The sequence below is a fragment of the Citrus sinensis genome, chromosome 3 (genome assembly GCF_022201045.2).
Source record: "Citrus sinensis cultivar Valencia sweet orange chromosome 3, DVS_A1.0, whole genome shotgun sequence".
NCBI lineage: Eukaryota > Viridiplantae > Streptophyta > Magnoliopsida > Sapindales > Rutaceae > Citrus > Citrus sinensis.
Genome location: NC_068558.1, coordinates 9,722,835 through 9,737,520, shown reverse-complemented (window position 1 = coordinate 9,737,520; position 14,686 = coordinate 9,722,835). Strand labels below are relative to the sequence as shown.

General features: G+C 31.3%; 1 protein-coding gene across 1 annotated transcript; it reads left to right on the top strand.

Annotated features, from left to right (window-relative positions):
• The first annotated feature begins 13,221 nt into the window (after positions 1–13,221).
• Positions 13,222–14,430, top strand: LOC102624433 (uncharacterized). The gene has a single exon (XM_006485719.4). It carries the CDS (start codon positions 13,589–13,591, stop codon positions 14,243–14,245), a length of 657 nt encoding a protein of 218 aa, XP_006485782.2. The 5' UTR covers positions 13,222–13,588; the 3' UTR covers positions 14,246–14,430.
• Positions 14,431–14,686: the final 256 nt, after the last annotated feature.

Below are 14,686 nucleotides of genomic sequence, written 5' to 3'. Positions count from 1 at the left end.
AGTTAATTCTTTTACATTTACGTTCTAACTACTTTCTTCATACTGAATTCCGTCTTTTCCCAAGAGCTCCTTTGATCAAATTCATCAACACAGACAGCTTGTCGAAGTGGAATCTGGGTCTTGCAGCTTGAGGTTATTTTCCAATGCCTCTTGATCAACAAATTACGCTCTTTCTATGCTTCCTTACTCTCACAAATGTAAGAGCAGCGCTTCAAGTCTTTAGGAACTCACTCTCCCTCAATTAAATATGATTGAGTGGAGACCTTTGCAGTCTTTTTTCTTGGAAATTTTAGTGGAGTGAACAATTTTTGAATATTTGTGAGGGTAGACAATCTGGGCAAGTGTCTCATAAAATTTAATATATAAAATTATAGTCATAGTATGTAATTGTCTGTTAAAATAGTAACCGTAAATATTTGATGTAATATCAATACTGAGATCTATGCGATTCGAAAAGCAGTTGAGCTTGCTATGCATCAAAGGGCTGCAATTTTCTTTGATTGGAAACCGACTCTTCTTGAACTTTGGCTTGTCTTATGAGTTCGGGTTTCAAGCCTCTATGGTCATTGCTCGTAAAGTGGTTAAATTGTTTAAGTCTAATTCGTGGCATGCATTTTTATTGGTTACATATTTTTCGAGAACACAATTATGACAGTCTATCTAATTTGGGTTTTGTTATTAATGATTTTAATTGGTAGGATGCTCCTCTATTTTAGCCATAAGAATCTTCTTAAGGATATTTGAGCTCTTTTCAAATATTAGTTCAGCTGACTGAGCATGTTGTTCATTCTCTTCTTTTTCCCATTAATAAAATTTCAGCATCATTCGTGTGTGTATGTATATACATGTGTATGCATGTAGGTGTATGTATGCATATACGTACGCACGTATGTATGTGTATATATATATTAATGAAAGATTGGCTCATGATGGGATCCAAATTTCATTGGATGTATTGATGTAAGGTTTTAGATCTATTCACAAAGAGACACATTTCATGAATTATTACTATTGATTAATCCAATCACTCAAATTAATCCATTACATCAGCTTTTCTCTCACATCGATTAGATTTTACTATTTTAGTATAAACACATCTACTAAACGTCAATTTCTTCTGATGATCACGTTTGCCATTCAAACAACAACAAAAAAAAAAAATGCCATTATTCATCATCACATTCATATCCAATCTTATATTATTTCGAAATAGTATTATTTACACTTTGGACAAGTAACATTATTGATTTTTTCTATTTGCAATTCAATAATGCAAATGGACAATACAACAATGGGGTCCATAACATTATTGGATACCAATCAAGCTAAAATTTCAAATTGTGAAGATGCATATATGTAGTCTTTTAAAAAGTCCGTGTGACAAAGACACGATAGATTTAAAGTACGGTCGAATTTTGAACATAATTTTAACGTCTGTGATGAAACAGAAATGTTCATAGTTAATAAAAGTACATTTAATATAAATTTTAAAGAGCAGGCAAACTAAAACAACACAAAATGATGGCATGATGGAGTTTTCTTCGACAAATTGTCCATATAATTTACAGAGCTGAAGCCACAGGTGAGAGGCTGTCTATTAAAAGGAAAATGCCATTAGAATCCCTTAAAAATCCTTTAACAAAACCAATCATCCGTCTTTGTCAAGAAATAACTGGAATCATTAATAGAAATAAATTTAATTAATTAAAAGGTGGGAGCTGATAAAAGAAATGATGCAGTTAACTATTGTCACTTCTAGAAATAATTGAAAGAATTTGCATGTAGGAAGCATTGAACTTGAATCTTCCGTATTAATACCATGTTAAAAAAAAATGCCGTTAGAATCCCTTAAAAATCCGTTAGCATAATCAATCATTTGTCTTTGTCAAGAAATAATTGACTTCATTAATAAAAATAAATTAAATTAATTAAAAGGTGGGGGCCGATAAAAGAAATTGAGGTGGTCAAATATCGCCGCTCCTAAAAATAATTGAAAAAATTTGTACGTAAGAAGAATTGAACTTCAGACCTCCGTATTAATACCATGTTAAAAAAATACTTGACTCAAAAGCTAAACCCAATTAGTAAGGGTCCAAAAATAATATTTAAACCGATTTTAACTCAAATCATTGATTTCATTAATATAATCTAATCGTAAAGACGTGTTCGTTTGGGGACAATCCATCTATTTAACTTTAAAAAAAAATTTAAAAAAAATAACCAAAATTTATAAGATGATTAGTTATTGATTTTAAATAAATAAATAAATTTTAACGTACACTAAGATTTGTGAAATATCATTAAAAATTGCTTTAGAGCCCGGTGTATATAATAGGAGATGTATGGCAAGAAAAAAAAAATTGAAAATATCTGATAGTGGGGACCTTTTAATTTTAAAAAAATTAATTTCAAGACATCTCTTATGAATCAGCTATCTTTAATTTATCTCCTTATTTTTTAAAACTTCAACTTTTCATCTATTTTTTATTTAGACGACAAAAATAAATTTATCAACAAACCCTTATTTTTCTTTGTCTTTTGAACAAAAATAAAGGTAATTTGAGACTTTTAAAAATAAGGAGTAATTTGAATATAGTTCATCTACGAGAGAGTAATTTAAAATTTACCCATAAAAACTCTAAACAATTATCTTCTATATGTATGATTTTACCAAATTTAAGGACCTAATATTATAACCCTATTAATAAGTGGATACATAGATAATCGTTTGAGCTTGTTGACCTTTCTCCAAACAATAATATGATATTATTAGGGGTTAATTTTGTCCTGCCCCCAAATGTTTCAACATTTTTCGCCACGCACCCATATATTTCAAAAATATTCATTCCACACCCAATTCCGTTATTTTGACCGTTTATTCTAACGGTCAAAGGGCAAATTTGAAAATTCATATCCTAAATATTATTTGATGATGATAAATTAAATTTATTTGATAATTTAATTGATGGAATTATTATTAATTACCTTTAAATAAAATTTTTTAATGTAAACATTAATTATTAAATTAACATTTTATCTCATTTTATTTTTCTCTAATTCAAGATAAGGGGTATTTCGGACATTTACTTAAATTTCAAATAGGACCGTTAAACATAACGGTCAAATTAACGGAATTGAGTGTGGAGTGAGTATTTTCGAAACATATGGGTGCGTGGCGAAAAATGTTGAAACATTTGGGGGCAGGACAAAATTAACCCTATTATTAGCTTGGATGCTTAGTAAGTATACTTATTTATGGTTTTACCAGATTTAAGGACCTCAATGTTATATAAACCCATTTATAGAACGATACATAAATAATGGTTGAGCGTGTTGACTTTTCTCCAATAATAATTATATTCTTAATTTGGATGTTTACTTAGAACGATGGATCACATATAAGCTGTCCCATCAATAAATATCTTAATTAAGTATTCAAAATGAGTAAATACATTAAAATTAACATTTTATTGAATCATATTATCTACCCCTACCCAGTGCCGAAGCTAGCACCATATTTTGGGGTGGGCTATTACATTTTTTTTTATTTTTTTATAAGTATTAATGAAGACAAATCCATAAATTATAGTTAATTAATTTTTTTTCCAAAAAGTTAACTCGGGCTGCAGCCCGGGTTAGCCCACTCTTAGCTTCGCCACTGCCCCTACCGACTAACACAATTTATGGTAGGACTTGAATCTGCGTTACGTAATTGAACCTTTACCGCTCGACTTTCGGGACGCAAGTCCTTCTATTGGACTACAAAGTCCGTAAATAAAAAATTGGCATAAATAAATAAATAAATAAATAATTATTTATCTATTATATAATAGTCTATGTAAAATAAACAACTAAATTTGCGAGGCAAATGTCAATATTTTATAAATAAAAAATATTGTTTGCTTTCAACTTTTAATTCTATGTATAATTACTAAATTACCCTTGCACAGTTAATTTTAACCAAAAGAGTAACGAAGATGGGCTTATATGTCACCTAGGGTACGTTTGGTTTTGTGAGATAAACGTTGATAGTGTGGGTAAATTTTTAAATTTTAAATAATAATTTTGATAAAAATAATAAATATATTCGAGGTATATTTCATTATAAAAATGTGAGATAAAGTTTATGTAGCTTGGAAATCACAGTGATAAGTATTTACCAAACACCTTATAATTGTGATTTTTAAGTTATATCTGCCCGTTCACAATATCAAATAGACGTTTATTTTGTTCACGAAGATCTGTTTGATAGATTCATAAAACTTTGGGGGTCCGAGTATAAATTACCCTAAAACTCGCCACTCCCAAAATATTTTGTATAAATAAATCTCTGTCGAAAAATTCTGAAGCACTGGTCACTCTCATCAAATTATTATTAATTTATTATTTCCAATTTTATCTTCTCATACGTCGCGTAGAAAAAAATATACTATAAGAGTTGCATAATGAGTGCACGTCTCACTCTTATCTCATCAATTTCTTAAATAGTTAGAAGAACATGAATAACGAGACAAAACACAAACAAATATCCATCCTATTTGATTGATGGCGATGCCGGCCGAGTTTTGTAAACGTCTAAATGAAGCAAAGTTAGTATATTGCATGGTTATCAATTAGGTCTCAGAAACGTCAATAATGGTGACATTCATTCACACACACACACACACCTACACAAACGTAAAATATCGCATGATGTGTCGGTTAAATAAAGTTTTAAATTATTAATTCTTGCTTAAAATATTTCTTGAAGAACAAGTCTTACCTACTTTGATTAATTCAATGACTTCAATTATGTGCTAGAAAAAAAAAACTAAAGATGCATGTGAAAGGTTAATTATATTCATAAAAGAACTCATTTCTTTCATGTCAAGTCTAAACCGATATCACTTTTGTTTTTAGTTGGTTTGGTTATTTGTTTATTTATTTAATAATTAAAGTCACTTTGAATATTTAATATCTCTAAAGAAGGCTTGATCTTCTAGACTTTGGATTTTGGATGGTTATTCTTGGTTGGATTAGATCTCCAGGAATCATATTGATTGCGTATTTATCATTTTCCTTTTCTTTTTCCGGTTGTCATCAAAAGATAAAGGTAGGAGAGTCCAAATCAATCAAAATTCAAACATTATCATTGAAGTTGTCTTTAGAATTTTGAAGAAGTACGCAATCGGATGTTGGCGGATTGCGGTCGCTTCTTAAATAAGTTGTTTCTGTTATGTGGATGAAATAAGTCACTAATTAAAAAAATAGTTTAGTGTTTGGTAAATTTTGTTGTCGTAGTTATTGTGAGTTTGATAAATAGAATATATGAGTTTGATAAATTTTATAATGAAAGTATTGTTTTATTATATAATGACAAAAATAGATATAAGTTTAAATTGCCTTTTATTTTTAGAGTATGTTTAATAAATTATTTAGACATGCCTTTTTTTTCTTTAAGTACGTAAAATTACATAATGCGAAAAAAACTTAATTAAATACAATTTAATGAGCTTCATAATCTGTTACATAAATATGATAAAAATTCATACTTATACATAATCCAAATAAAATAAAATGTAATATTATTACATTCACATTAAATCAATAGTGTAAAGAACATACAGTAGTTGTAGTGGTAATTTAATTGTGACAGTAATATGATATCTAATGATTATATATTAGGATTTATGGAAAAAAAAAGATATAATCGTCTTTTTGTAAAATAATAGGGTTATAATATGAACTTTAAAAAGGTGTGGCGACTTATTTATTAAGTTGTTTCTAAAAAAAAATCTCTCTACTTGCTTTTAAAATATGCTGTTAAAATAGAAAAAAATCATAAAACAAGTTGTTTTTACAAAATTTACCAAACACCATTTTTGTCAAAAATTATGAAATAAGTAGTTTATTCAGTTTCAACCTCAATATCAATCGTGGCCGTTTTACATATAAATCTCTTGTAATTTTAACAAATTAACCTCAAATAATTGTGGGCTTTTCACGTAGGTTGGAAGGGGTTTGATTTTCACGCAGTGAATGTAATGACAATTAATGCACCATATAGACATATTTATAACAAACAATAAGTTGTAAATTTGTGTACTCAAATGTTTCTTTCACAAACTTGAGGACCAATTTGATAATAACTCTTCAGAGAACGTTTCTACAATGTTGACAATACCATGATTCTATCAAGGGGCAGATGCCACTTTACTTCAGTCCTTACGGTTTGGACTAATTATCCAATTATCTCCTGTATTTTTAAAAATCACATTAATATCTTTATTATTACTTTTCAAGGTAAAATTAGTAATTCTACCTGATAGGAATTCAATTTGAATCAAATCTGACATGCAACAGGTGAAAATAAAGAATAAGTATGTTTGAATGAAACTAATTATACAACATGGTGTTTTAAGAATTTTTTAAATACATGAAATAATTGTGTAATTAATTAAAACTTTAAGGACTGAGGAGGTAGTATCCACCATCCTATCAATTTTTGGTTATCGCTGATGGATGGCAAGAACTAATTTTAGTACAAGTGGCAAACTTAATTCGGCTAACTGCGTAGGAATATTAATTTGATAATAACCCTTACAAGAATTTGTTCAAATTTAATTCGGCTGAGTGCAAATCAAAAATTGTGATTGACAACTAATAAAGAAAAAAAATCATATTGTGATTGACAATCGATAAAGAGTAGGAATGAAAATCAATTTAAAACTATCTACTCCAAGTTTAAATATTTTAAGTAATTTCATTTGATTGATTGCTTGAGTTCAATTTTTTTTTTTAAAAAAAGTAAGGGAATAAGAATTTAGTTCAGACCTTGTTCACCCTCCTATGTTGAAAGAAGATATAAAATTTATATTATAACATATTTTACTATACATTCTTTAATTTCTCTATGCAATTTATTGAGGAGATCTTACTGAAATTGATAAATACCACTTAACTCTTTTTTTTTTTTTACAATATCAAAAACCCTATTGGCATAAAATTTTTTTAAAGGAAATAAAGGTAAATAGATCATTTGCTTAACAATTTATCTTGGGAATATAAAATATATATTTAATATAAGAAAAATGTTTTTAAATAGTAAAAAGTATAAAAAATATCTTATTATTAATTTTTTATTATACTAAAATATTTATTTTTTTATTTTAGTACTATTTTTATTTTTATTTATATGATTTATTTTAATTTATAATAATTATGAACTAAAGTGTATTTGAAAATAAGGGTAATACTTAGCTAATATGGAAACAATAAGAAAGTAAATGATATATAAATTAATTTTAGTAAACGAAAACTAACAATCTACCCAATTTATTGATTAGCTTGTTCTTTCTTTAAATATGTCTTCATCACTTTTCACATGTTGTAACATGTTTGTTTTCACACTCAAATAATTCTTAAAAACTTTGACCCTTTTTCCATTTGATATCTTTTTTTAATCGAGTGGGAAGTTTTTCTCGATTGATACTGTTAGATTCACACCCACACTTTCCCTTCAATATATATGAAAGCCTATAATTATACATATATAACCCTTCTTTAGTGTAGGCACTCTCACTTTTTTTTTTTTTCATGCAGCCACGTTTTTAACCTATACGGTTTAATAAAGTCATATTTTAATACAATTAAATTGCATGGCTTAATAGTATGTCTGCATTAAAAAAAAGGTGTCCAATATATATAATGCAAATACATTGTTAGGCCATGCGGCTTAATAGAGTTAATTTTTAATACATTATAAAACCGTGCAGTTTAATAATATTACAAATTGACTCTTTTAAAACACATGGTTTAAAAGGAGGCACGCATAAAAAAAATGAGTGCGGCACAATATAAAAGGACTCTATATATATATGAGAAACATGAGAAACTTGAGAGCTTGAGTGTCATTCTCCCTAATATAAACGTTGATCAAATGGACACTAAACAATCACTAGGGTAGGGTTATGAAAGATTTGGGTGCTGATGCCTGATGCTCTCTCCCAGTAGTGAAATCTTTGGATATCCTGAAAGTGATTTTTTTTTTTTGCTTTGTGGGGTTTAAATTTTAATGTTCAAATGGACAATACATTGCTTGGCTAAGAGCAACCGACATGATGATTCAAATCGAGACAACTTTAAATTTAAACCACCATAATTATCTTTTGTTCATAGTGATTATACAATTATATATTATGATTAAATTCTGTCAAGCTGTCTTCAAATAATTGTAGTGGTTTAATTGTGGCATGATTCTCGAAAAGCTTAGAAGTATATATAAATATATGCTCATTTGAAACTGGCTTGATTTAATTAGAGAACTCTGACTGTATTAAAATTAATAATAAGTTAAAGAGAAAAAATAAAATATATTACATTAAAATTAATTTTTTTTTATATCTTTTAATTAATCACTGACTTTAATTAGAGATCCACCATAAGAAAATTATTCACACACTTAATTAAAGTGCAAAAACACATTTACATTATATAAAGTGCGGGAAATCCCCCCAAACAAGCACTATATATATAAATATCATTTAGAAGAAAAAGAAAGTGAAAATTCAAAAAGTTTTGAGACTCCTAATCTATATTTAACTTCAATCACATCGTCTTCAAAGTTTACTTAATTTAATAGTCTATTTGAGTAGATTTGTTTAATAAATACCACGTAGTTTAATCTTCTAGTTAATGATTTAGGATAGAATACACGTACCGGGTATTTGGTTTTACATTAATGGAAGCAATTAAAAGAGATAAAAAAAGGGAAAAAAAAAAAAAACCATCAACCTCGTCATCGGCCGGCTTATCTTTGCTGTAAGACTTTTTCGTCTAGAATATTTAAAACTAACAAATAGAGCAAGATTGCTTATTTCAGTGGAAATTAGCAACCTTAATCACAGAGGTTAGGTTTGAACAAACCACACTTGTATAAAGACTTTTAGCTCTAACCTCTATCCATAATTAAGTCAACTTATTGGCCTTTTAATGCGGGTTAGCCGACGCGTATAATACAGCCTGCATAATTTGAGAAAGCGAAAGGAAGTAGAAAAATCGCCCATTATATTCACACACTTTACTCTTTTGAGTTTTGGGATCCATACAATAACAATACAAGCATCTTGCATTTGAGATAAAACTTAAGCCTCTACGGAAGTGACTTTTTATGTGCATATAATTATTATATTTTATTTAAATATTAATAACTAATTTAATTTAATTAATATACAGTAAAATATATCTTTATAACCACACAATTAAAATTATAACATACTTTTTATTAATTATTATTTTACGTGTGTGATTGTAATTTGTACTCTATCTTAATACAGTTCTAAGATAACTATTGCCTCATGTATAACATGATGCGACAGCAATAATAACTCGTCACATCTGTTAAATCTTAAATTGAGATTCCTTAATTTACTTTTCTTTAATCTTTTTGAGATGTCGTGTCATCCAAACAAACGAAGAAAAAGAAGGGTGTGTTGAAACATGTAAAAATCAAACGTATACGTGCCATGCATATGAAGCAACCAATGCTTGTGGCAAGAATTTTCCAAGAAAATAGGTGGTGGAAAAATGAAGTATGCTGATGAGGAATTGAATTAGGAAAGTTTTGAATTCAATGCATCCAATTCTGATGCAAGAATGACATTTTCTCCTGCCAAGTCCACCGGCTGAAACACATGCCGCGTGGAACTTTATTGACCTGTTGATGATTCGGCAGATCTAGCATGCGTAACCACATCAATTAATTACAAGTAATTCTGAAGGTGCAGGTGAGGCAGCGAGGTGGTTGCCATGGCCACGTTTCGATACCAAAACAAGCTAACAAACATTAAAGGAGAGTAGATTTATAGAGGCAAGAATAAGGCGGTGGTCCTTATTTCCTTAATTAAGCCTCAGTCATTAAGGCTAGGCTCAGGGCATGTGATCGACTGATACCTATTTTCAAGCACAACTCGTCTTTCAAATTCTCCATTAATTTACACACAAAATGGTATAAAAACGAAACTGGTTTCTTTGGGCCACCACTGAAATTGTTTTTGACCGTTCATTAAATCAGTTCAGCTACTTTTCAATGTGGTTTGTTGTTTGTTTTTAATTTTATTAACAAATTTGTTCAAAGAACGTCTGTTTCAATTGTTTGCCCTCTTAAATACATGTTTCTTTTTGTGAGAAGGGGCATGATATTTTATATTCAAATGGAAAGAGCAATAACACATATATAAATTCATAGTGTTTTTTTTTTCTTTCTTTTGAAATTTGATTTGTCATTTGAGTTGAAATACAACGTCATTATAAAAAATATTTAAGTCATGTTTGGGATTGAGGTGTTGTACATTTTAAGCTATATATGCTGTAAAAAAAATGTTATTACTGTGAAATAAAAATTAATAATATATAGTAAATATAAATTTTAAATAATAATTTTGATAAAATTATTAAAGATATAATAAATTTTTTATTATACAAATGAAGAATATATTAATTTAGCTTCTAAGTTACAACAATTAGTGTTTATTAAATAATTTAGTGTTGTACCTTTTAAGTTACAACTGCCCAACCTCAATCCCAAATGCATCTTTAATCATTTGGTTACGAATTTATATTAACTAAATCTAGAAATGACTGAAAAAATGAAGATATTAATTCATACTTAAATTTTATGAGAGATATCGTAACATGATTGATTAATTTGTGTTCATAATATTTATTGTTTTCAATAGACTTGCACAATTAAAATGCATTTATTTTTTCAGGTCTTTAGGAGTATTTTACTTATTTTTTAAAAAATTAATTTTGTTAATTAACTCATTCTTTCTTTACACTAGTAAAACCAGGGAAATCCATATCCTGGGCCAGGGACGTGCTCTCGTATCCAACCAAACAAACAGAGGACCGGGTATAATCTGGTAGTTCCACCTACTCTTTGGGGACATTTATGTAAATCAGCACAAAAAAATATCTAATAACTTTCATGATAATCTCAGCAGCACCACCGTGAAACGCACGTCACAACAAGGCATTTGATACTTCACTAACCGCCCTGACAGAATTATAAACGCATCGCATGTGCCTTGTTCTGTGGATCATCTCCTACACGTGTCACGCCAAAATTGAACTTACATGTTAACCGGAAGAGCCGGTGCCCAAAGCATCTGGACGGCGCGTTCTTATCTATTAAACAAACGGCAATTTACCGGTTCCGTGCGATGGCGACTGACTCTGACGGCAAAGCCACGTGGTGCCGAAGTTTCACGACGTGGCGCCGTGCATGTACTTGAGCCGCAGAGGCTGACTCACAGGCTTTCTTTTCTTGGGGACCGTAAAAGTTTACATAAAAACGTTTCTCAGTCGACGCCGCTTTAGCGAGTGGCTCGGCTTGGTTGTACGATTATTTGTTGATGCTGGATGAAGTTCGTTTGATGTCAAAAACGTGGGGGGGGCGGGACCCGCGTAGGGAGATAGGCTTTGAGTTTGATGACGTTGGTTTGACCTTTCCAGTTATCTTCATTTTTTATTTGAACGGCTGTGATGGCTTTATGGCACACGTGGGCCCCCCTTTTGTTGGAGAATCTAAAGCGGGACCCGCTAAAGAAGAGGACGAGGCGGTTAGCAAAATTGGGCGACACGTTGGTGTGTTCGTTAGTCAACCGAGATATTTTTTATTTTTTATTTTTGTTGAAAGAGGAAGTAGAATTTTTCACTTTGCTTCCGGTTGTCTAATTGTCGACGCTGAAATTGTATATAATTGTGGATCATGGATTCTATAATTTTTTAACAATATATTATTATTAAATAAAGTTTCATTATCACAAGAATTTCCTGGGAAAAGAAAACGTAATTTAGTAAAAATTATTGCTTGCTCCCGGCTGAAATTCCTTACTTGAAGGGATTAAAAGCTTAACCTCTATAATTTTTAACAACAACTTATTATAAAATAAAGTTTCATTATCTCAAGAATTTCCTGGTAAAAGAAAATGTAATTTGGTAAAAATTATTGCTTGCTCCAGTAAATCGGCTGAAATTCCTTACTTGAAGGGATTAAAAGCTTAACCATACTTTTACAATTTTAATTAAAATGAATAAACGAAAGTGGCCGTTAACTCTTCAATTGAATTTCGAGCTCTCTGGTTGGAGTCGGAGGGTAGCTCTACTTGATAGTTAGATTGCACTAAAGCTCTTTAAAATTCCTTAAATTTTATGATTTATATATGGAATTAGAGTCTTTTCTTTAATAAATTTTTTCTCCATTATTTCATAAATCAATCTCTACTGAAAATAACTTATATACCCTTTATAGTTTATTTACTCTGACTTTAAAATTTAATATTAAACAAGTAAGTTATTTTTTTAATTAGAGCGTCTTAATTCTATTATATATATATGTGTGTGTTAAAATCCTTGATGTGGCAATATTTAATAATGTATTTCTTATTTTTTTTATATATACACTAATAGCCAATTATATACATTAAACTCATAATTTAGCTTGACCTAATTAAAGATCTAAATCCGTAGCTGTGCGAGTCATACCAAAAATATCAAGTCGGAAATATTATAAAACCATGTTGCCACGTATCACTCAATGGAATTCAACTTGTCACACCAATCTCGCTTCCTCAAACCTCCAACAGAAATTAAATTAAACAAAAGATAAATCGTAATTAAGTTTGAATGGAAAGCTCCCACGGTCCCACCACAAAGCTTTTTCTAGATTATTTTGGGAACGAAAAATTACAATAGAGCCCTCGCAACTAAAAGGGGAACGTGTCAAATCAATTCCGAAGAAAATTAAAAAACTGAAAAGACAGCAAAGCAAAATCACTTTAGACGACTGAAACAGAGAGTCAGTGAGCCCAAAACGCACGAAGCCCACCACATGATTCCGCCCCCCGACTCGGTGGGCCCCACCCCGGCAACGGATTTCAAAGTCCTCTCTTAAATTTAGTTAATTGACAGGGGAGCAAAATCCCATTCGGCCAAGGAAAAAAGAAAAAATCCGCACAAAAGAATAAGAATAGAAAAATTGGGAATAGAGACAGACGAGGAAAAAGAAAAGGCATGAGAAGTCCGTGAATGGAGCCTTTAAGCCTCCGCCCTACACGCGCCTGTCAGTATTTACCTGAAACTAATTAATTAATTAATTAATTAAAAAATTAAATTTAAAAAAAGGGCAAAATTCCAGGTCCCTCCCTCTTTTCCCTCAACTATATATACCCGGTTCATTTCTACTCCCTCTCACCCAACACCTCATATTTTCTCTCTCTATACTCGGAACTTTTCTCTTTCTAAGGCTCTTCGCTTCAATTTCTTGTAGCAAATCTATTTTTCACATTAGTTGTATTTTCAACTTTAGTTAAGCCCCTCCTATTTTTGAATAATTGCCAAAATTACCCTGATCTCTTTTTAAGTCTTGAAAATCCTTGGAGCCCAACTTCAGCTTTCCCCGCCCACTATTTAAAAAAAAAATAAAACAAGAAAACTAATTCCATTTTATTAGACACAATTCCGGTACTAGGTTTGTGCCTGTCTCCATTGAAACTGAAGACGTTAAGTCACATTACGATTTTGCCCTTCAGGAATATTTTTTATTACAATGGCGGAATTGAAAATAGAAGACAGCGGCAACGAGAACAGCAAGAAGAGAGTCCGGGATGAGTTGGACGGCCACTCGGAGACCAACTCGCCTATCTCGAAACTCGCCCGAGTTGATTCGGTTGCCTCTGACGGGAACTCGGACGGCTCCGGCGTGAGCTCGCCGGAGGCGAAGCGGATCCACGACGATTTGCTGAACTTCCTCGACGAGGCAGACTCTGTCCCGGCGATTCAGGACCTGGACTCTGTCATTAGAAGCTTCGAGGAGGAGATTCTCGTTCCAGAACAGGCGCCACCGGTGGTGACGTCGGATGCCGGCGAGGCCAGGCCGGAGCTCGGTTTCCTTCTGGAAGCTTCTGACGATGAGCTCGGCCTGCCGCCGAGTTTTTCGACGGGAGCGGAGCAGCAGAAGATCGAAGCCGTTGATTTGAAGACGAGCGGTTGCGACGCCGTTAAGCTGGATGACATGGCGTTAGGGTTTGAGACCGAGATGCCTAGTTACGAGGCATACAATTTTGGCATCTGCGGCGACGCGGACGGCGGCGACGTTAATGTTTCTAATGACTTTATAACGTTAGGTGGCGGTTTGTTTGAAAGTTACGAACCGGCCGACATCGCAGATTTTGCATGGCGGCCCGAGTCGCTTTCAGCTTCGTAGAAACGGTGTAAAAAAAAAAAAAGAACGTGTGAAAGCGTTTTAGGGCACCGGAACTTGTTATTAGAAACGGACTGTTGATATATAAATACGTAGGAACGTACGTTATGTGTAGATTTTTAATGCAACCTGACGGCAGTTGTTTTGTTTTAGCTGCAATTAGAATATGAATTTGTTTTTTTTTTTAACGCTCTTGTGAAAATAATTGAAAGATTAAAAATGGGAATCATATACTAACATAAAGAATTTAAATTATATTACCCCGAAACTGTGTACAAAAATTCAATAAATTTTATTAAAAATGAATTTTAACCTTTTTATTTTTTATTTTTGTTCTTGTTCTTGTTTTCTTTAATTTCTTCAAATAAGAGGAAACGGGTTCAGATCTTTCCAAATGTGTATAAATATTTCTCTTCATTTATTCATTTATGGTAGTTCGAAGCC